This window comes from Rhinopithecus bieti, unplaced genomic scaffold (genome assembly GCF_001698545.2).
Source record: "Rhinopithecus bieti isolate Rb0 unplaced genomic scaffold, ASM169854v2 scaffold_59, whole genome shotgun sequence".
NCBI lineage: Eukaryota > Metazoa > Chordata > Mammalia > Primates > Cercopithecidae > Rhinopithecus > Rhinopithecus bieti.
The window spans coordinates 824,074-847,741 of NW_016803115.1; the positions used below are offsets into that span (position 1 = coordinate 824,074).

The following is a 23,668-nucleotide window of genomic DNA, read 5'->3' on the forward strand; positions in this document are numbered from 1 at the left end:
AAAAAGGAGAGGAGAACCATCTATCTCCTCCTTCCCATTCTCACTGACCCACTTTATATCAGGGCCCAGCAGTGCCTCCTTTGGAAACTGCCAAATATCCTCCTTCATGATTTTTCTGCTCTTATTTTCATGGTGCCTTTACAGAGCTGCTATAATGAGCTTTCTAAAATGGAAATATGCTTCTTTCATTTGCCTGCTTAAAACCCTTCACTCTCTCAATTGGAAGCAATAGTTTATCTTCATAGTAAAATTCCTACTGCTTATCACACATGGAAGGTAAATCCCTTACAGTCTGGCTTCAGTTTGTCTCTCCTACCTCATTTCTTGTCATCCTCTCATTTTTACCTTAAAACTCCCTGAATGCACCTCACTGTATCATCCTGGTGCTATCTGCACCCTATACTCTCCCAGTTTTCTTGGCCTGGGCTATCCTTTTACGTTCTTTTGTTCTGTCTAACTCGGGTTGTCAGACCCTGCTTACGGTATTACTCCCTCCCTCTGGAGAAAATATCTCTGATTCCCTCCCTCTTCCCCTCAAGCTGGTCTAGACAGCCCTCATATATAACTCTCTACAGAATTCTCAAGGCACGTTAAATAGGAACACTGTCAACACTGTTATGTGCAGACACCACTCCAAGCACTCTACAAACTCATGTAACCTTCACTGCAACCCTCTGAAAAAGAAGCTATTATTATCTACACTTTGAAGATGAGGAAACAAAGGCACAGGGAGAGCAACTACTTGTGCATGCATTCATTCATTTGACAACTGTTTATTGCATGTTGTCATAAGAACATCATCACATTGCCTTGTCTGCCACGAGATACATGCTCCTTGAGGGTAAGGGCTGTGCTTTTTTTGTACGGAATCGCTAAAGCTTCTCACAATATCTGATGCACAGTATGTACCTCATAAATGTTTGTCAAATGAATGAGCAAACAATTAAACTACAATAGTCTGATAGATAAGAAAGAGGAGGCTAGCCAGTAATTCATTACAGCTAAACCATGAGACCTGGAAAGGTAAGTGGAAAAGATCATGCAGGGCCTTCTGTTAATGCTCAGGGACTTAGGCATTCTGCAGGCTATGGGAAGGAAGCAGGAGAATGATAGAACAAGTAAAGAAAACCTAATGGGGGTTGGGGGTGGAATGTGTTGCAGAGTTGTTGACAGATTAAAGGCAGATGATGGACAGCAGACAAGGGAAGACAGATTATTGTGAAACGAGAACTAAATGCTGGGCAGTTTAAAGTTGAGGCTTTGAAAAAACATGATCATTATACATTATATGTATTACTGTGATTAGATCTTGGAGGCCAGAAAGAAGGGGGTATGTTAGAGAGACCTAGAGAAGGTATGGGGGTATGGGTGAGGACGGGGAGGAAATCTGGGGCTACTCTGTCACTTCTGGCCTTGGTGACTGGGTGGACATTGATGCCAGGAACAGAGAAGAAATGAAGAAAATGTTAGAGGTGTTTGGAAGAAAAGATAATCAATTGCACTTCCACATGTTGGCTGTGAGGGAGTTGCAGAGTTCTCCAGCAGCCTGCTGAGAAGGGGGCCTGTCACTGGCTGGAGCAGCCAGGGAGATTTGAAAGCCATCAGCCTATTGATGCTGGGGAGGCAGTGCATTCATTAGGGAGATGATTGGAGCAGGGAGAAAGCAGCCAAGTGAGGAAGACCAGTGACTGAGCAGGGGTGGGAAGAAGAGGGAATTCTGGAGAAGAGGCAAGCCTTTGAGGTGAGGGGAACTGAGGGAACAAATCTGAACATGGTAGAGATACCTAACAAGGACAAACAGAGGATGGAGGATAGAAAAGGACATTCAGATTTTACAATCAGAAGGTGACTGGCAATTTGGGCTGGACATGGTGGCTCACACCTGTAATCCCAGCACTTTGGGAGGCCGAGGCGGGCAGATCACCTGCGGTCAGGAGTTTGAGACCAACCTGGCCAACATAGTGAAACCTTACCTCTACTAAAATACAAAAAAAAAAAAAAAAAAAAAAAAGCCAGCTGTGGTGGCAGGGGCCTGTAGTCCCAGCTACTCAAGAGGCTGAACACAAGAGAATCGCTTGAACCTGGGAGGCGGAGCTTGCAGTGAGCCTAGATTGCACCACTACACTCCAGCCTGGGCAACACAGCAAGACTCCACCTCAAAAAAAAAACAAAAAAAAAGTAGGCGATTGGCAATTTGGCTGAAAATGAGGGTGGTTTTAGGTGAGGTGAGACCACCTGAGGCAGCTTTGTAGCACAGAAAGCTTCTTGCTCAATCTTTGAAGTCAAGCGGTCAAGGGAAGATAGATTACTGTGACATGAGAAATAAATCCTGGGCAGTTTAAAATTGAGGCTTTGAAAAAATACCACTTTACATTGTGTATGTGTGTATATATATATATATAGAGAGAGAGAGAGAGAGCGCGCGAGCGAGCTGTGGATCCAAGGAATATGTACCATTATTATTTGTCCATTAAAAAAATTTTTTTTAAATGAGGAAGGAGAGAGGTAGGCACCCAGAGAGGAAAGGAATATAGATTTTCTCTCTCTCCAGATCACAGTGTGTTTATTATAGGCTTCCAGTGCCTTGCAGCCAAACACCACCAAGAACACACCTAGTTGAAGTTGAATAGGTTAAACAGGTTGGTTTAGTGCTTGTTGCAGTGTGGGAGAAGGCAAACCATGGGGGAACCATGGGGCATCTCAAGAAGAGGATGTTACAAAAGGAATTGTTATTATAGGATTTGGGTTGGGCAGGGCACGGTGGCTCATGCCTGTAATACCAACACTTTGGAAGGCCAAGGCAGGTGGATCACAAGGTCAGGAGATTAAGACCATCCTGGCTAACACAGTGAAACCCCATCTCTACTAAAAATACAAAAAAATTAGCTGGACATGATGGCACACGCCTATAGTCCCAGCTACTCAGGAGGCTGAGGCGGGAGAATCACTTGAACCCAGGAGGCGGAGATAGCAGTGAGCTGAAATCATGTCACTGCATTCCGGCCTAGGTGACGGAGTGAGATTCTGTCTAAAAAATAAAAATAAAAAAATTAAATTAAAAAGATTTGGGCTATCTTTGGTGATTAAGGTAGGGTTTAAGAAAGTGGAGCTTTGCTCTGGATTCGATGCTGTCTGGAAGTGGGAACAATTCTGTGGTTAGGTATCTCAATAAATCTACCATAAGGGCAGACTAGAGCACGGCTACTGCTATAATTGATAAAGAAGCAGCAGTCGCTCCTACCAGCCAGGAGAGAGGGTACTTGGCACCTTTGTGACTTGGACAGTGCTAAAGTTGTGTCTGTTGAGACAAGATTAAGAAATAAATGTGTCTCTATCTTGATTCATCATGGTCACAGAGTAGCCTTGTCTGAAGCTGATGTTCTGTGAAATAGTTTATGTTCAATAGGAGGACACCAGGGCCCACCAGGGATTGCCAGACCAGGTTCTGGATGTCAGAGGCTACTTTTTTCTTAATTGAGGCTGAGGAGAGAATGCTAGTGGGCATGATTTACTTTTGGATTTTAGCCTTTACGAGGGCTTTGAAATCATAGAGAAGTGGATTGTCTTATTTGCGCTGCTATAACAGAGTGCCACAGACTCGGTAATTGATCAGGAAAAGAAATTTATTTTATCACAGTTCCAAAGGCTGGGAAGTTCAAAATCAAGGTGCTGGCAGGTTTGGTTGTCTGGTGAAGGCGGCTTTAAGCTTCTAAGATGGTGCTTTGATGATGTATCCTCCTAAGAGGAGGAATGCCGTGTCCTCACGTGGTGGAAGGCAAAGGGGCAAGCCAGTTGGGCGTGAAGCCTTCTTTATAACGACCTTAATCCCATTCACATGGGGAGTAACCCTTATGACCTAATCACAGCTTAAAGGCCCACCTCTTATTACTGTCACGTAGGCAACACCTGAATTTTGGAGGGGACACATTCAAATCACAGTGTGGATTCAGGCTTTACTTGTATGACTTTACTTTCCAGAGTCCCTGGCGCAAAGCACAGATTCAGTACGTCATAAAGGGAAGGGATTTTGCTGAAGCAAAATTTTATTCAAGGTTGGTTTGTATGAAATAAAAAGCATAAGTAGATCAGTGGGGTAAAATTATGAATGTTTAATTTTTAAAAAATGTATCTCTATTTTGTAATTTGTTTACAGTGAACTTAGATTATTTGTATTATAAAGAAATAGCACACATTTCCTCCAAAAAGTGTACATACGGGGTTAGACTTAGGAAGGAGGAGGGACGAGTCTGCGTGGCAAGGGGAATAAATCCCTTCTCAAGAATCGAAGGAAAATTCTGAATTACAACTCCCATGTCTCCTCCTATATGATGACTTGCCTGACTCCCTTAACATGCTCTGTTTCTGTTGTGTCATAATTATTTGTTTAAACACTCATTTCCCCCAACTGAGAGCTTTTTGAGGGCAGGAACCGTGATTTAACTTTTTGTTTTTTTTAATGTTTGATCATGCTTGGCGTGAAACATAGACTCAATAAATGTTTGCTGAATGATGAACTTAAACATTTTACAATTGAAAAATCACTGTCCTTACTGAAAAATCTTTAACCCTGAGTGTTTGCTATGGACCATGATGAGGCAGTGTGGCTGCTGCTAGCAATGTTCCTCACACTGATGTCTGGTTGTAAAATACATGTACCAGCATATTAAAAATTATTGAAAATTGTTCATGGATTTTCATGTAAGCTGTAAGGAGTCCCCTTAATGTTCTTGGAACATAGAACAGGTTTAGAGATTTTTTAAATATATCTCTGAGGTTCCAAGTAATCGTAAACACATCCCCATCTGAGTTCTGCTGTCATGTCATGGTGCAGACAAGGAGCTAGAGTTTTTCCATCTTTAGTCTGGGGTGCAGGGTTGGTTGGGCTGTATACCCTCAGTTGTTTTGAAAGTAAAAGATGCTTAGGTTAATTCACTAGCTATAAAACAAAAAAACCTGAAATTATTCAATACTTAGTACTAAACAAAAATTACTTAATGCTTACCATGTGCCAGACTCTGTTCTAGGCTAGGTCTTGGAATATGCCAATAAACAGAGCAAAGATCTCTGCTGCCATGAAGCCTACATTGCAGTGAAGAGGAGACAGACAGTAAATATGAGACATAAGAAATGACTAAATGTGGTACCATGTTAGAAGGTGGCAGGTGTTGTAGGGGGAAGTAGACCACTGAAATATAGCAGGTAAAGAGCGTACAGTTGGGTGGAGGGGAAAGAGGCTGATTGCAATTTGGCAGGTAAGGCAGGTAGACTCACTGAGAAGGAGACATTAGAGCAAAGATCAAGAAGGGGATAAAGGAGTTAGCCAAGTGACTATCTGGGGAATTGTCTGAAATGTCAGTAAGTGATTTTAAAGATAAACATTGTGGTGTTTTTTGAAGTACTGTTAGAGAGGACCAAAACAAAGAATAGAGACAATATCAGAATAGACCAAAAACTTGAAAGGAACTAGGAGAAATCAGTTTCTTTGCAGAAATTATCGCTGAACTACCTAAAAAGAGCTGCAGACCTAATATGTCTCTCTCTGAACCACATGAGTACTATTGAAAATGTTAATGTGAGTGTGGTATATATAGACTTAGGATGAGGACTAGTATTTGAATTTATGCTGTGATCATGTAACTATAGGTTCCTTATCTGTGGATTAGTGATGTAGCTAAGCAAGTTAACTTGACAAAATATACAGTACTTATGAGTGGCAGGCCTAGAATTCCAGTCTCTGGACTCACAGCCTAATGTTGGTTTGATTATGCCAAGTAGATTCTTAAAGTTAAAAAAAAAATTAAACATTAAAAACCCTCAGGAACCACATCCCTAATAAACAAGATTGTTGCTACTGCCTAAATTCCCTGAAAACCTTGGAAAGAACACATATACTCTTTGGTGCCCTAAATCTACACAGTTAAGGAAAAAGTGATGTGAGCGCATCAGTATTACTGCCACTGGTCCAGCAGCATGCACACATCACATTGAAGATGGAGCAGGGAAAATAATCGTGTGTGTGTATATTCATTGGCCTGTGGGCTTCTTGGCATCCCCTCTTCAAACACACACATTGATTATTTAGCAAGACCAGATGGCAGGCTTAGTGGCCTGACAGCAGTCATGCCCTGTAGTGCCCCCAAAGGGCGTGTGCCATTTATAAACCACCCTGGAATTCTCTGTTGTTGTGTTGATGGAAGTGGCTATAAAGGCAAACGTTTTATGTCAGGAGGAAAGAGGTCAGGCTTACAGCTGGCGCAGAAAACCTTGACTGCTTTCTGCCAGGCTCAGCAGTTTTTCAGCTGTTCATCACTCTCAGAACAGTGAGTGGTAGAAAGTGTGGCTATGCTCTCTAAGGGCCCTTGGATCATGGTGGTAGGCAGCATATATGCTTCATCCCAAATGCAAACTCTTTGCAATTTTTAAATCATTTGTATTAAGGATTGGTGAAAGTTTAAACTGTGAGATGGAGAGGGGAAGAGGAGAGTTTAACAAGCAAGTCCATAAAGTGAATGGGGTGTTTAACCTCCTTTGATATTTTTTAGCACTTTAAGTATAACTTTGTACCCAAATATTGTAAAAATTGTAGATCAGATCTACCAAAATCTTCTCTTGGCTATCCTTGGTTATTCAACAGTTTGTATTACTAAATATTTTTCCAATACCCTGAAATGCAAAGTCTTTATTAATTCAGACTTGTTTCTCTCTCATTGTTAGAATTGGGTTTTAACATATGTACTTTAATTGCTGAAAAGAAAAATAAATACTGATGTATTTCACTTGAATGTGCCCAGTGTTAAGCATTTGCTAGTCGAAGACATCTGTGCTCCCCTTGGCTATTTTGTAGCTTATATTTCATTTTAGTGGTTACGACTCCTGTTCATGACATCCCTAGGCTTTGTGATTTATAAACAAAGAGAACTGAATTAACAGGATCAGGGAAAACCATCCAGAAACCCCCGATCTTGCTTCAAGGTCTTACAAACTACCCAACAAAGCGAGAAACTAAAGCCCTCCTGGGGCTATGGCAGGCAGAAAGTATCCCTAAGTGATCTGAAGACAAGCATATTAAGGGGAATGACAAAGAGCTGATTCACATGACCATAGTAAAATTTCTTGCTAGTGACTCTGGGGGTGGGTCTGATTATTCTTTTGATTTCCTAAAGAATGGTGTTTTGGACTGGTGCTGTTTATCCCAAGGTGATTGAACATAGATTTAAACAGCCTTCTTTTCAGTTCTGAGGGCTATATACATTTCCACTTGACAGCTTTATCTAGTCCAAAGTCAAAATTCCTAGATTTATGCCCAAGAAGAATTTTGCATTGAGTTATTTTGGGTGCCCATGGAAGAATTCTTTCTACACATGCTGCTGTATAACCTGCTTGATTCCTCCATATTTTGAAGGACAAAGACCAAATTTGGATCTATACAATCACTTGGGGAGGGAGAGCAAAGCTGTTACAAACATACATAACTCATAATTTTGTTTGGCTTGTGAAATATTATTTTATGCAATTTATTAATCCAACGTTATTTTTAATGTACATGTGAAAATTCAGTTGTTTCATGTAAAAATTAATGTAGAATTTTTTATAATCAAGTTTTTAAGAGTTGGAGTTCATTGGTATTAATAGATATTGTGCTGTATCCCCAGTGGGCATATGTGAAACACTGTACTAGACCCAAGGGGAGGTGTGTGGCAACATAAGGCAGTCTCCCATTCCATTGCTAAGAAGCTTATAGTACAGATTTACTAATGCAAACCCAGAAGAGAAGGACCAAAACTCATTTGCAGAAAAATATAAACTTAGTGGAATGGTGTTCCTCTCATCTCCTTTGAGGCCTTGCTCCAATAATTGTGCTTTCTCTTTCTCATAGCTTCAGTGTCTTCCTCTTCAGTGGCCACCTCCTCCTCTGTGCTTAAATATGCTGAAGCCACTGCTACTTTCACAGATATTTCATCCTGAATTTCCACTACCCCCAGCCCTGTTTCCTTCTTACACTCCAGCTTCTTGAAAGAGCAGTGATGTCGCCAGGCTTTCCTCCTAACCCTGCCGTCTGGCCTCTACCGCCAGCACTCCCTGGAAACCATCATCCTCAAGGTCACCGATAACCCACTAGGGTGCCAACTAATCCAGAGGACTCGGATCCTCACCCTACCTGACTTCTCTTTTCTTTCTCAGTTTCCATAATGAGTTGTTCTTCTTCCCACATCACACATTCTGGGGTTGGGCTTCTTTTTGCAATTTTTTTTTTTTTTTTTTTTGAGAGGATTCTCACTCTGTCGCCAGGCTGGAGTGCAGTGGTGTGATCTCGGCTCACTGCAAACTCTGCCTCCCAGGTTCAAGCAACTTTCCTGCCTCAGCCTCCCGGGTAGTTGGGACTACAGGCGCCCACCTACACACCCAGCAGATTTTTGTATTTTTAGTAGAGATGGGGTTTCACCATGTTGGCCAGGATGGTCTCAATCTCTTGACCTTGTGATCCACTCGCCTCAGCCTCCCAAAGTGCTGGGATTACAGGCCTGAGCCACCACGCTCAGCCTTCTTTTTGTGCTTTTATATTGTCCCTGTTGAACTTACTCACACCTATAATTTTCATCTCCCTAACTCTCCACTTGCTTGATGCTTATACAAAGAGTCAAGAAGGTAAAATGATTGCGAGCATAAAATTTGCAGTCACCTGCATACTCTTGAGTTCGAATTTCTGCTCTGGCACTTTCTAGCCATGTAATCATTCTGAGTCTCAATTCTCTCATCTGTAGAAAAGAGAAAGGGATAGTATCAAATTTTTTGACCATTTCATACCATTCCTAAGAACTGGTACAATATTCTGTGCCCAGAAGGAACACCATAAGATTGTGAGGATTATGTCGTGATGAAGTGCATAGCATAGTGGCTAGCACATACTCTGTAGATATTAGCTCCCACTACTATTACTGGACACTATATTTGGGTGTCATTTAGGTACCGTGAACTGAATATATTCTAAACTGAACTTTCCTTCCCCCCAAATCTGTACCCCTCTGTTGCAGTTCTGTTTAGCATCTTCATAATCACCCCAGTCACTAAACAGAGCTCTAGGTAACACATTTCTTTGCTCATTCCTTTTTGTCATCCATGCCTATACCTGGTGTGTCTAAGGCCAATTTACATAATATCTCTTCAACCAACACTTTTCTTTCCATGCCTACTGCCATTTTTTTTTATTCAGGCCTTTCACACATTGATCAAAATGCTCCTGGCCTCAAACCCTATAACTGCCCTCTATTTCCCCCCAGTTTAGCCTGGCTTTCAGGACTTCCCTGATCTGTCCCACCTCTCTCTCTCTCCAACCTCATCTCCACATCCATCACCCTCACCTGACACCAGCCCCTCTATTTCAGTTGGAATAAGTACTTCCTTCATCAGAGATGCCATCCTGACCCTGTCACTGTAGCTCATGTATGCCAACTCCTTTCCCCAGTGTACCTTCCTCAATACCTCCTCTGCTGTCTAACTGATGAAGTTGTGCTCATCCTTAAAGATCCAGCTCAAGTCTCTCCTCCTGTATCATCTTTATTTAGGTATTGTACACTCTTTTTCACTGATGAACTTTACTAGGAGTAGCTTAACAAAACTCAGAGTTGGATAGATGGTATTTGAGATGATGTTTGCTTTATTGCTCAGGGTCCTCTATGAGAAACTACAGAAGAAACTTCTATACAGTCTGTGTACCTGCAATAACTGTCCTCCTGAACAATATGTGTTCTTTAAAGTTATGAACTCTTCTGTTTCTGTAACTTTATGGCTTGAGAACCAAATTGAAGTCCTGAGGGGCATGTATCTTGCATACATATCTCAACACGACATGTATTATTTTTCTACCCTCATTTGTCATCTTTGATTTCCCCCCCTTTATTGTCTTGTTCAGCTGTCTGCCTTTTTTGTAAGCTCCCTTAAATCTATCTTAGAGCAAGACAGATTGTACGGTTCATCCTTAGATATGTAAAGGAAAGTGAAAAGAAATATGAAGAAAAGTAAAGGAAGAAGATGACATATGTACAAGCAATAAGGAAGAAAAGGAACAGAGGAGATGATTAAAATTTTCTAACAACAATGGTTTTAGTAATATTGCTTGCTGATCTTATCAGAACCCATTCAACTAGCATTTTTGGAACTGCCATGTATGAGACATTGTGCTCAGCACTGGGAATGCAGAGATATTCAAGATAGAGTCTCTCTACTCACAGGAATTTGCAGTTTGATCAACTCTAATAGCTACTATCGCCCTTAGGATTATGACTGAGATAAAGAGAAGAAACTTTTCCCCAAAAGGGACCCTTTCCTCACCCATGGGAAATTAACTATTGTAGTTAAGAGTATCAACTAAGCTTCTATGTACTTGAGGTACTAAGCAAAGTACTTCAACATGTGGGTGGGTTAAATGACTAGAAGTTTATTTCTTAGTCATAAACCAGTTTGAGGATGGGTGGTCTAGGGCTGGCAGAGTGGTTCTGCTGTGTACAGCATGTAGCTTCCATATCTAGGAGCCAAGCTGGCTGCTCCAGCACTCACCACCTCCTACAGCAAGGAGGGGAAAGGGCCAAGGAAGCATCCCCATTCCTTTAGGGCATCACCCAGCCCTGAAAGTGACCTTAGTCACTTCTGCTCACCCCATATGGGCAGAACTTAATTCCTTTGTCACAGGAAGCTATAGGGGAGGCTGAGAAATAAAGAAGTAAAAGAAGAATAGACATTGGTAAATCTCTAGCAATTTCTGCTGATGTTAGCAACAAGGTTTCTTCCTTCTCCTCCACTTCTTCCTCCTCCTTCTTCCTGTTTTGAGCCTTATGATTTTCTTTCCAACCTCTAAATGTTACTTAAAAGCCATACATTCTCAGGGTTTGGGTCAATTTATACCTGCAATTTCTCACATCTGCTCCATCTATGAACTTCATCTCTTCAAGTTCTCAAAGGTCTAGGATTTTTTTAAAAGTTGCTACACAGCAACAATTTTTTAAAAATTAAAGTTTGGCCAGGCATGGTGGCTCACGCCTGTAATCCCAGCACTTTGGGAGGTGAGGTGGGTGGATTGCTTGAGTCCAAGAGTTCAAGACCAGCCTGGGCAATGTGGTAAGATCTTGTCTCTACCCCAAAAAAAATTTACTGGTCTTGGTGCTGCATGCCTGTAGTCCCAGCTTCTTGGGAGGCTGAGGCAGGAGGATCGTTTAAACCCAGGAGGTCGAGATTGCAGTGAGCCACGATGTGCCACTACACTCTAGCCTGGCCAACAGAGCAAGACACTCTCTCAAAATATAAATAAATATAAAATAAAATGTACCAACAATTCAAATGATACTGTTTTGCATTCTGATTTTCACTTAAAACTTTTATTTATATCATAAGCAAATTTTGAAAATGTATGGATATCTCCCCAGAAAAGGTGGGGACATGAGCATGGTAAGAAAATGAGCCATAATTTTTAATGTTTAAGGCCCCGTTATTTACAACTCCTATTGGAATCTTATCTGAAAGAGTTCTGTATCTCCCAGTTGCAGGTTATAAAGATACATTTTCATTTTGCTCCTATTTCATTTATTTTAGAATATGGAAGATGATAAATTGTTATGAGACACAAGTTGAGGTGGAAAATCAGAAAGAGAAGGAAGAGAAAAATAATCCCTAATATTGCTGGTTCTGTGTATAATTTAGCTGTCTCTGAATATTAAGTAATCTTTTATACTGATCATAAGTATGTTCCTGAACACAGGGAGAACTGTTTTCACTCTAAATTTATAACATTTTTGGAAGCTTAATTATCATACTTGAAGGTCAAATGGTGCTATATTGCAATAAAATACAAAAAGTAATAAAGAAATTATTCCTGGGGAGATGAAAGTCTAGGTTCATAGCTCATTAAATGCTGACTTCAGAGCCCATGTCTAATTTGTCATATTTAGCTTTGGAAGTTTAATACATTTGAATTTCAAATTAGGTGAGGAGATACCTGAGGCAAAACTACCTAGGGCCTTTGAATTCTAAAATGATTCAGGAGATATAGTCCCCGTAACATAATACCTGTATTTGGAAGAATTGCTTGCCATCTATATATAATGCTTGTCTGACCCAAAGGCTTTTTTTTTTTTTTTTAAGTAATCAATAATATTACCTCAAAGCTCATTTACCACCTCCTCAATTCATTTTTAGGCATCTTTTCATTTTTCTGCTCCACATATTTACATCTCCATTCTTTGCACTGAGTAATTTGTTCAACAAGTTGGCTGAAATTTATTAGTACTACTATAATTTGGAGTCAGATGATTACTTTAAAATTTCCATTCAAAATAAGTCAGTTGAAAGAAAAAAAACACATCTGTCAAGAAAATAACCTTTGGGGGAATTAAACACAACCTCATTCTTTCTAATATGCCTACTTTAGGCTGCTGTGATCTATGAGATTCTGGCAGGTTCAACTTTTGAAAGAGCATATGCACAGAAATGCTTCTTAAGAAATGAAGCTTTTTTTTTTTTTAACTTTTAGTGTGTAATTTGTCTCCTGGACAAATTGAATTGATGACGGGAGGAATTTAGGCTTCAATTTAATATTGAGATACCATCTAAGGATCCATGTTTATAATATTTATTTTGAAAGGCCCAATAGTTTAAGCTATTAAAATGTTATTAAGAAAAGTATGACTGTGAGCACCAATAACCAAATGTAGTCACAGAAGCTAATGTGGAGATATTTGCTGCCTGTTTTAGTTTACAGAAATGTTCTAACTTTCATTTCTGTCTGCAAAGCTTAGCTGATGCTAATGCAAGAGAAACTGTCATAAAGATAAGCCACTCATTATAATCTGTGAGATGCGCTAAATAATTGGAGGTAATTTTGGAGACAAAAATATATTTAGTAAATTAAAGTAATGTTCACAAAGTAAGTCTATCTAATGACAAGCAATACATTAGTTGCACTTTAAAATTTAAAAAGTGAGTAAAAGTGGTTCTTCTCATACTTCGATGAAGGCCAGATTAATTCACACTGAATGAAAATAGTGAGTTTTAAAATAATTTTCACCTTTCCCAAAGATATTCCTTGGGAAAAGACCTACAACTCTTCTGACTAGAACTGTCTCCAACACAGAGACATGTTAACATATATGAACTAAGAGTTTTCCATCATTTATTCAAAAAAGTATCTGCATGCACTTTTTCTGCTTTCATTTTAAGTGAAAAAATAACCTTGTTTAAAGAGACCAAGAAGCATGTTATTCCTTTGAAACTTTTGGTACTGAATTTACTTGCTTTCATGTTAGGCTCAATCAAGCCTTGTGATGTGAATTGCTTATCTTATGAACTGGGTCTTTCCATGGCTGTTCCATGTAATAATCGTTCACCCTCACTATTTTTTGAATAATTATCTTTGTCAAATCTGCACTAGTACAGAGTTATTGTGTTCATTCAAGACAGTTCCAGTCTTTTTCTTTTGCTAACTTATGGTGATAAATCATTTCAAGAACAGTACAGTTGAATTTTTAAGAAAAGAAGTTCTATAAGCAATCTATTTTTTTCAAACTTTGAAGTACCTTCCAAAACAATGATTGTTTACTTTTATTCTTAACATGTTTAAACTTATTAATTTTAAAATCTATTTTTGTCTTCTTTGCATAGTCTGTGAAATCTTAGTAAAATACATATGTAATCTTCAGGTCACTTAATAGTACTCAAGCATCTAGGAAAATGCTCGGCTAAGGAAAGACTTAGAATGTTGCTGAAGCATATCATTGATGATCTAAATCTCTGTATTTTTCCAAAACATCATCTGGATAGGCCCCACTGGAGAGAGAATTTGGAGGACAAATAACTTTTAAATGGCACTATCACAAACATCAAAAAGAATCTGGAAAAGAAATCATAAGTACACATTTATGAGTGGTTTTGACCTCATAAGAACATTTATTTACTTATCTAGTATGAAAAAATTGTATTATGCTGAAAACTTTAAAGTTTCATTTTTTCCTCATTTAACTGCTCTGCTCTCAAGAGGGATTTGACTTATGAAATTAAGTAGATTCTCATTTATCAATATTTATCAATAGCTTTCCCCTAGTAAAAATGCTACCATTTGTATGAAATTTCTAAAGAAGTTTGGCTTTTTCACTAAAAACAAGTCAAGTAGGCTAAGCTTCATTCTGAACCCTCGCGGAAAAAAGGCTTTTAGAAAACGCTGGTGAGTTTAATGAGTTGCTATTGTAATTCCTCATTCTATTGCTTGCTTTACTTGTTTTTAGCCAAAGTAGAACTTCAATTTTACTTACCTTGTGTAACATTTATGATTGTTATCTGTGTTTAAAGTAAGTTAATTCAGTCCAAGGACATTGCTTACTCTTAAGTAATCATTCGATATATCTAAAGTCAATTTTAAACTGAATTTCCAATTCAGTCCAGTTACCTGAACTTGTGCAAGCTTACAAAGATATAGTTTCTATAATGTTTGTGAATTTCAATGGCATTGTATTTCTGGATAAAGATTACAGAGATGTATGGTTATTCTGAATGAGATTTAAAGTTCGTTGAAACACAAATACATTCACATGCAATTTATAACAGGGAAGTCTTAACAGAATTAGATATTCCTAGATTCATCCCAGCTGAATGTTCATTCCTAGTTGAGCATCCTACCTTATAGAAAAAATATTCACTTCTGAAAAAATGTAGGAATTCAGTTTGATTTATACAAACACTTGATTCCTTATTAAATCATTTATCTTTCCATAAGTTCCTTCCAGCCTCTACATACAGTTTCATGGGTCTCACCAATGAAACTAAAATAAGACCATATTATGAAGCTTCCCCACAGTGATCTCTCTGGGTACAGAACAACTCCAGCCTATGTTCCTCTCTCTTCAATTCAGTGTCCTCTGACAAGTAGCACCATCCCTAGTGCATCTTCCTCTGTGCATACCTTTGGTCGTCTGACCTGATCTTCTTATCACTACCACAGAAATACCTGGAAGAAACTGCGATATCTTTTATACTTCTGTTAAAGGTGTATTCCATCCTATTCTTTCTCTAAAACCAAAACCTACTTCTTTAAGAACATTTCTGTTGTCTCTCATCCTCAGAAACCAAAACTCCCTAATTTAAGCCATTTGACAATTTTATGTCATTGCTAGATTTTAATCATGCAATTTTAGATTCAAAGGAGCTGAGAAACTGGACAAGATGCAAGGTGGGGTAGGGCATTCTAGGGTCCTGAGAGAGGCAGAAAATCAGTAACAGACCAATAAAATGTTGAGATAAAAACATACGAGCGATCTAGAAAAATTCAATGATTCAATCTAGAGCTAGTTCAATGGCAGAGGAACAGGAAAGGTAGGCTTGGAGATTGCCATTGGGTAAGCACTTGGACAGTTGACAAATGAGGACCTGTCTAGCAAGCACGCATTTTACATTTAATAAAGGAAAGAGTAAAGGCCTTTATGCCAAGTTCACATAATATAAGAACTTAATAATTCACTCATAGTCACTGGTATGAAGCAAGGCAGGTACTATCCAAATGGGAGTATACTAAATAATGTTGAACTATATCATTCTTCCTCAGGCTACTTTAATTTTTCTGTGGTGCATTTACCTCAGTAAAAGTAAAAAGATGGTGAACTTCCTACAGGCTTAGAAAATTTGTTTAGACTACATAAAACTAGATTGATATGGTCACTTATTGAGAAATGATTAAAATAAACTTCCAGGCGCAGTACTTCACTAGCTTTGGCCCATTTTTAAACTACATATGTGTGAATCTTTCTCAAGAAAATTTGTACTTTTCCTTCATTAAGTTTTGCATACTAAACATGTTTCTGTTTTTGAGGAAATAATGTTTAGTTATCTCAGAGAGTGGACATTTTTGTTAAAATATATTAAAACAAATCTTTCTAACTAGTGATTTACAATATGATGTAAATTTGTTGAGTTAAATTAAATCCAGGTAAATACTGACTGGGTGTTGAAGCTCCCCAGACCACTTATAATAAAGGCTTTTGGACAATGTTATGTGTCTCTTCTGTCATTTTTTAAAGGTTTGGATCTTCAATTATTTTCTGAAATGTCATAAAATATATTACAACTAAGAAGTAGCTTTCAAATCAATTTATTATTTATTGAGACACTATTACCAGCTTTGGCTGATACCTTGGGTGGACATATTTTCTGCCTTTGAGGAGCCTATTTCTTCTTCAGAGCAAAGATAAGTACTTAACACAGAGAACAGTTCAGCATGCTATAAAAATAAGCAGTGGATTGTGTTGTTTAAACCAGTGAATTTTAAATCTGGCTTTCCATCAGAATCAGTCAAGGAGGTTTTAAAAAATACAACTTCCGAGCCTCCACCCTCAGAGATTCTGACTCAGTGGGTCTTTCTAAAATGTGATGTAGGTGTTTCAGTAAAAGCTCCCACGTGCCCAAATAATTTAGCAAAGGTAGATGTCCATTTGAATAAACAATTTAAAGTAAAGCATTTTATAACTTATTCCCTTTATTGGGTTGAGGCCTTAATCACTAAAGTCATTTAATGTAAAGTAGGCAACAGTATGTCTGCAGATATTTTGTTATATATATCTAACCACTGTATTGCATGGTAAATATTTCTAATTAATAATTGTCATAACTTTCCTACATTTAATTTAACCAATTTATTTCAAAACCTGTGAAATAATTTGAAGTTCCATATTGTGTAGACAGGTGTTTTTCCTTTCTTCTTAACACTTTATAACATGAATACAGAGAATCCCTTTTGCAATATAGCTAACATTAGGCATGGTAAACTATCATATCTTAAGAAACAAAACAAAAAAAAACCCTTTGGTCCTCATCTCCATATAAGATCTCATTTCTCACCTTTGCAGCTAACCTTCTAGAAAGAGCGGTTTGCACAGTAGTTGAGTCTAGACTCTGAGGCCAAAATCCCTGAGTTCATCTATAGACACTCCTTAGCACAGTGCCTTACTAGCAGGATGTTCTTCATAGATACCAGCTTTATTAAGATTATTTTGGCCTCTCCTTCAACTCTCTTAGCTCTTAAAACTCTTTCTTTTTCTTATTTCCTTAATGGAATGCACTTTTACTCAGTCACCTTTGCTAGCTCGTCTTCTTCCACCTGTCCGTTAAATATACATTTGACTCCACATTTCACTTCATTCTTTTTATTATCTATTTAGAGACAGGGTCTCACTCTGTTGCTTAGGCTGGAGTGTGATGGTGCATTTTTAGCTCACTGCATCCTCAAAGTCCTGGCCTCAGGTGATCCTCCTGCCTCGGCCTCCTGAGTAGCTAGGACTACAGGCTGCACCACCATGCCCAACTAATTTTTAATGTGTTTTGTAGAGACGAGGTATCTTACTATATTGCCCAGGCTGATCTTGAACTCTTGGCTGCAAGTAATCCTCTTGCCTCAGCCTCCCAAAGTTCTGGGACTATAGGCATTAGCTGCTGCTCTCAGCTTCACTTCTCTCTTTATACCTTATGTTCTCTCTGATGACTGGGTCTTCCTTTTGTAACTCCACCCCTCCTACTTGATAATGACTTCCTAATTGATATACAGTACAAACGTCCCTCCTAGCTGTAGTTCAGCACTGTGTAATAGAAGTATAATGTAAGCCCCATGTGCAGTTTTAAATATTCTAGTAGCTACATCTAAAAACCGGAAAGAAATAGATGAAATTAATTTAATAATGTATTTTATTAACAATATGTAAAATATGAAACATTTTGATATAATGTGGTCAATTTAAAACTACTAATGAGATATTTTACATTTTTTGGACTAAATCTCCAAAATCTAGTATGTACCTTGCACTTATAGCACATCTTAAGCAATATTGGGCTTGTATTAAGAGTTCATAAAATTGACAATTGAAAAGTAGATCCACATACCCAAGTGTTTCTTACCTGCTTAAAGATCTTCCAGTAACTGAATTGAGTATCAAAAAATCATTTTCCTTTAGTGTCCAGGTCCACCTTTACAAATGTTTTCATTTTATTAGAAGAGCTGATTTACCTTTAATACAAAACATCAGTTTCAAAACTATATCCAAGTATTATTCTTGTGTCAGCATAGTATTATTAACATGGGATTCACAGAAATATTGCATAAATTGAAAAGCAAGTCTAAAATAATTAACATCAACAAGGCATTCTTCAAATTTTATTGTAAGTTTTTGCAGACAATTTAGAAGATACTGGAAATTACAGTTAAAATCTTCTGGAGACACAGTTCACATTAGGAAATTCGTGTGTAAAGCCATTATTAATTTGTATTTTCAAAGTTTCAATTTCAACATAAATGTTCCTCCTTTTCCAGCTAGTTTGCAAATAAACCCTTGTTTTCCTTGAAGCTTCAGATTTGGCTCGTTCATATGCACTGTGATACTAGTGAGAGACTGCATATCATTGTGCCAGGGTTTTGTTATTCATTATTGATTAATTGGCAAGTATTCCTTTTGTTTCAAGAAAATCTTTAATTAGAGTTAATGATTCAGTGAATTTTTGTGAAACTCTTCTCTGATTTAACCAATAAGCGTTGGCACAAAATGTAAGATCATTAAATTTATTGTCTTCTATTTTTTCAAGAGTTCTAGAAACTCTTAAAAGATGAAAAGTCTGTAGCCATTTGATTTGCTTAATGTGACCTAAGTTTTGTAACTGTGTTGTGACTGTTTATTACTGGATTTTGCTTTCATTCCTGATCAGTTGTCTTTCTTCTTTCCTCTCTTGATTCAGCTCCAACAGAGGCCACTGTGCACCCACATCTAGGTAAGTGTTTAAGACTCTGATATCATTAACCTTAGTACCTGATCTACTTGTTTGGCTCTTCTGGCTATGTGAGCAGATGTTATAGAGGCGAGGAAGCTGCCTTTTCTGGTCGTTGATCATTCACTGAAATTAGACTTGGATACAGATTATACTTGAATACAGAGCCTCCTTGAGGAAATGTTCATGTTGCCCAGCTGGGGGCTCATGCAGGAACTTTCGCACCTTTTGGTACCCTCAGCCCTGAGATCCTATTGAGTATAAGCTTTTGCATTCTAATGCTGAATTTTCCCCAGAGTCCCTTATAATACTAGATGCCCATCATAAATATTAGAGCATAGAGCTAGTGGGTAAGAAGCCATGAATATGGAAGAATTGAAGTCATTTAGGATTTGAGATCTGTACCAAACGAATGTTAAAAATTAGTCGGTGTGGTGGCGTGCATCTGGGGTCCTAGGTACTTTGGGGGCTGACATGGGAGGATCATTTAAACCAGGATTTCAAGGCTGCAGTGAGCTATGATTGAGACACTCCTCCAACCTGGGCAGCAGAGCAAGATCCTGTTTCTTTAAAAAAAAATTGAAATGAGACTGTTTAAATAAATATCTCCTTCTTAAAATGGCACCATGGATTTTTCATACTGTCATGCTCTTAGTGGCCCACAGTTCTTGAGGCAGGGTGTGAATTGGTTAGTATCACAGATTCTTGAACCAAACTATCTGGGTTTTTTTACCACTTGCTGGCCACATAATATTGAGCAAGTTACTTAACCTCTCTGTGCCTCAGTTTTCTCATCTGCAAAGTAGAATTAAGCATAGTACCTACCTCACAGGGTTGATATAAGGATTAAATGATTTTGTGTTCATAAAGTGTATGGTAAATAGTATAGTGGTGTTTGGAAGTAAATCAATACACAAACAGACATTCAGTGAGGCTTACCCAATGCCTTTGTAAATAAAAAAGTCTCTAGAAAGCAAGTGATCTTTAAGCATTAATTTTCTCATTTGTGTCAGTGAAGACTTATTTTAAAAGCAATTTCCTACACTATAGTATTTAATAAGAATAAAAAGAAATCATCCTAGCTGGTTGCAGCCTTTTCAAATGTCTCTCACTGTGGGACTTTCCAGGTAGGTCAGTTATTTGTCTCTTGGGCTTTTCCTTTCAACCTATAAACCCAATTAGTTTATTTTTCTCTTTGGAAAATCTGCCTTGAGAAGCTCTACTTTTATGTAATGCTACAGCTTGGGGCTCGTCTTACTTGGCAGACAAACCCAAGTGCTTAGAAGCATGCCTTCTGGCAGCCAAGACAGGCTGGTGACCCGCAGTGGCCCAGCCGAGTCTCGTCCAGATTGGGTATCTGAGAGAGCTGTACCCTGTAGGCATCTGAGGCACTGCCTGTCATCGCTCGGAGGAATCATTAAATCACTCCATGCACAGAATACATCACAGCATTCTCTCCAGTGTATATCCATATTCTCCCTGTTCTCATGCCTAGGGCTTCGAGTCTGAGCATCCAGTCCTCTCAGTACATGCTGATTCACTGGTTTCCATGACTACATTATGTGCTTGCCTGCTGGCATACCTGGTATAAAGGAGGCAAGGACTGTCATGGGTGGGGATGTCACCAAAGAGAATGTGAAATTATGATTCCTGATATTGGGAAGTGATTTTAATCACCCAGTGAGTTCAGAGAATTACATTTGAGTGAGCCTAAAAAACAAAGTGTCACCTTTAAAAGAAAAAGTTATGAGAGATTTTTGTTAATCAGATAATATTATTTTAATTTTTCCAAAAGACAGTCTGTTAGCTAGTTCAAACAAAATTGTCAAGACTCAAAGAAGTTATAGATAGTAGCTGAAACCAACTTCCTAAGCAAACCATGAATCAGATGAGAGCATTGTTAAAGTACTAAATTAATTTTTATAACATGAATAGAAATAATTATCATTTCCCACACAACCTTTAAAATGAGCACACTTACATTGTAACTGGCCATGAAAGTGATTTTACTTATTCATCATCTATTCAGTGAAAATACGAACTCTACAGTTGGTGAAAATATTGCGCTTGACATGCCCAAAGTTCTTCTAGAACTTCAAAATAGGTATTCAATATATCTCAAATGTGTAGTGATAATATATTTAAAACCATGTATGGCTTCCTGGCATTCCTCCTGACTTCTAAATTGATTTTATTTAGGAATTTTACTTATTCATATAGATAAATTCTCTTTTGCAGTTCTGAAAGAGAAAAAAAGTTAACAAATTTAAAAACATTGAATAAAAGATAAGTGAATATAAGGAAGGAGAGAAAGCAAGCCAGGGCAAGAAGGATAGTGGGAAAGGGAAGAAAAAATGGATCAGTAGCTTACAGCAATTTTAGCTGACAATAAATAGCCAGAATGTTCTATGCAATTCCATGCTTTAAAGTGAGTTAGACACTGACACTGTCTGGGCAGTCTCTTGGAAGCCATGGATGAGTATATGTTGAAATATGGGTATATTAGTTCATTCTCATGCTGCTAATAAAGACATACCCAAGACTGGGTAATTAATAAGGGAAAGAGGTTTAATTGACTCACAATTCAGCATGGCTGGGAAGGCCTTAGGAAACTTAGAATTATGGCAGAAGGGGAAGTAAACACGTCCTTCTTCACATGGTGGCAGCAAGAAGTGCCGAGCAAAAGAGGGAAATGTCCCTTATAAAACCATCAAATCTCAGCCGGGCATGGTGGCTCAAGCCTGTAACCCCAGCACTTTGGGAGGCTGAGGCGAGTGGATCACCTGAGGTCAGGAGTTCAAGACCCAGCCTGACCAACATGGCGAAACCCCGTCACTACTAAAAATATAAAAATTAGCCAGGTGTGGTAGTGGATACCTGTAATCCCAGCTACTCGGGAGGCTGAAACAGGAGAATTGCTTAAACCCAGGAGGTGAAGGTTGCAGTGAGCCGAGATCGAGATCGTGCCACTGCACTCCAGCCTGGGCAACAGAGCGAGACTCTGACTCAAAACACAAACAAAAACAAAAACCATCAAATCTTGTGAGAACTCACTCTCACGAGAGCAGCATGAGAGTAACTGCCCCCATGATTCTGTTACCTCCCACCGGGTCCCTTCTACGATACATGGGGATTATGGGAACTACAATTCAAGATGAAATTTGGGTAGGGACACAGCCAAGCCATACTGATGGAAGACAAGTCCCGTATAGCCTCTCCTTGTAGGTTGGTGCTGAATTTGGCCTTCCTGCCTCCCCTGCCTAGTGGCAGCTTCATAGGTTTCCTTTTGGGGTCTTTGGTTTTCCCAACTTCTAGGTTTCTAAACTGCAGAGCTTTTTACCCTTGTCCCTTAGTAGTTTGAGGGACAAAGCAAATATAATCAACTGCTCATTTAAAATTTAGTTTTAAAATACATTATTCTTCATAAATACAGCATGTTGACACTTGTGTTTAGCTAAATATACTGTTGTAGTATATTTCTTTCCTAAATACTTCCTTTTTCTTTTAGCTGAAATACAGAGCGACAGCATTATCCTGCGAGATGACTTTGACTCCTACCACCAACTGCAATTAAATCCAAATATATGGTAAGTTACAGAAACATTCCTCACTTTGGTTTGCTTAATGCAACAAATGATGCTGACTGCTCCCTTAAGGAGCAGTTACTTAAAATTAAATTGATCTTTAGTGCTAAGGTATCAGTGAGACTTGTTAAGCTATAGAATTGGGCTTAATGTAGACGGCATATAATGTCTATTATTTGACTTCTCTAAGAACTGAATCCAGGAGCTCCTCAAAGCCATGGGTGTGGTTAGATATTTTTTTCAGTTTTGCAGTATCCTTACATAGAAAATATTATGCTATTATATGTCTAATAATTTCATTTATTCCTAGCAAAGAAGGGAAATGGTTTATCTGAAATGACAAATGATTTGAGTCATACTTCCAAATAATTTCTAAATTGTTAGGTCAACTCATTATGTATCCTCCAGTCTCTCCTGGAAAAGCTGTTTAAGTGTAACTCTGTGGGATTTTTGAGGGCAAATAAATAATGAACCAAAACTCACTCATTAAAAACTTGTCTAATACATAAATGGATGCCTGAATTTGTTGGTAATTTGTTGCATTTTTGCTGACTTTGAAGAAATAGATCTGTTGACCCAGAGTTACAATGAAAATCAGTCTGCATCATTTGGAACAATATCTGAATTTGGATTTTCTGTTATACTAAATGCTTTTTGTTTGGACAAAAGAGTTCAAGATAAATTAGAAACTCTAATGTAAACTAAGTTCAAGCAATATAATAAGGCTAAAAAGAAAATAATCATTTCATCCTTGAATGTCAGCATATGATATTCATTTCTTATTTTCACTTTTAACAAATACTTAGCGATAATCATTTTATTTTATAGTAATTAATAAGAGGTATGATTCTCTCAAGTAATGTACGGTTTAGTAGAGAAGACACTAAGACCGCATCTTTAAAAAGCTCGTAGGACAGGATAGAAATCCTTCAATGTGACCGAGGGGAACAGACAACATACTAGAGGAATTCCAAATGAAGGAGAGATGACTCTGGTGGGAGTTTATTGGAGAAAGTTGCCTTTGACCTGGGAGTTGAAGTCAACATATAGGTAGAGTGTTGAGGCTTCAATATTACACAAGAAACTTTTATTTCTTTTCTAGAAAGAAATATAGATCTAGATAGTATAAATATAGAAAAAAATATTATCAGGCTAGCCAGAAAGTCTAGTCATAAAGTCTTACAGTTTATATGCCACTTAAAGAAACAGTTTGTCAATAGAACTCTGCTTCCCTAAATATAAATTTTCTTAAAACAAATTGAAAATCTTTATTAATAAGAAGCCAAAAAAAAAAAAAAAAAAAA

General features: G+C 38.1%; 1 protein-coding gene across 1 annotated transcript in view; it reads left to right on the top strand.

The window, feature by feature from the left end:
- The window catches only part of RELN (reelin), a 529,597-nt gene that overhangs the window by 219,370 nt on the left and 286,559 nt on the right, over nucleotides 1-23,668 (top strand). The window contains exons 5-6 of the mRNA XM_017851861.1: nucleotides 18,751-18,783; nucleotides 22,289-22,367. Of these exons, the coding sequence (XP_017707350.1) occupies nucleotides 18,751-18,783; nucleotides 22,289-22,367 (112 nt within the window). The remainder of the gene's footprint in view (nucleotides 1-18,750; nucleotides 18,784-22,288; nucleotides 22,368-23,668) is intronic.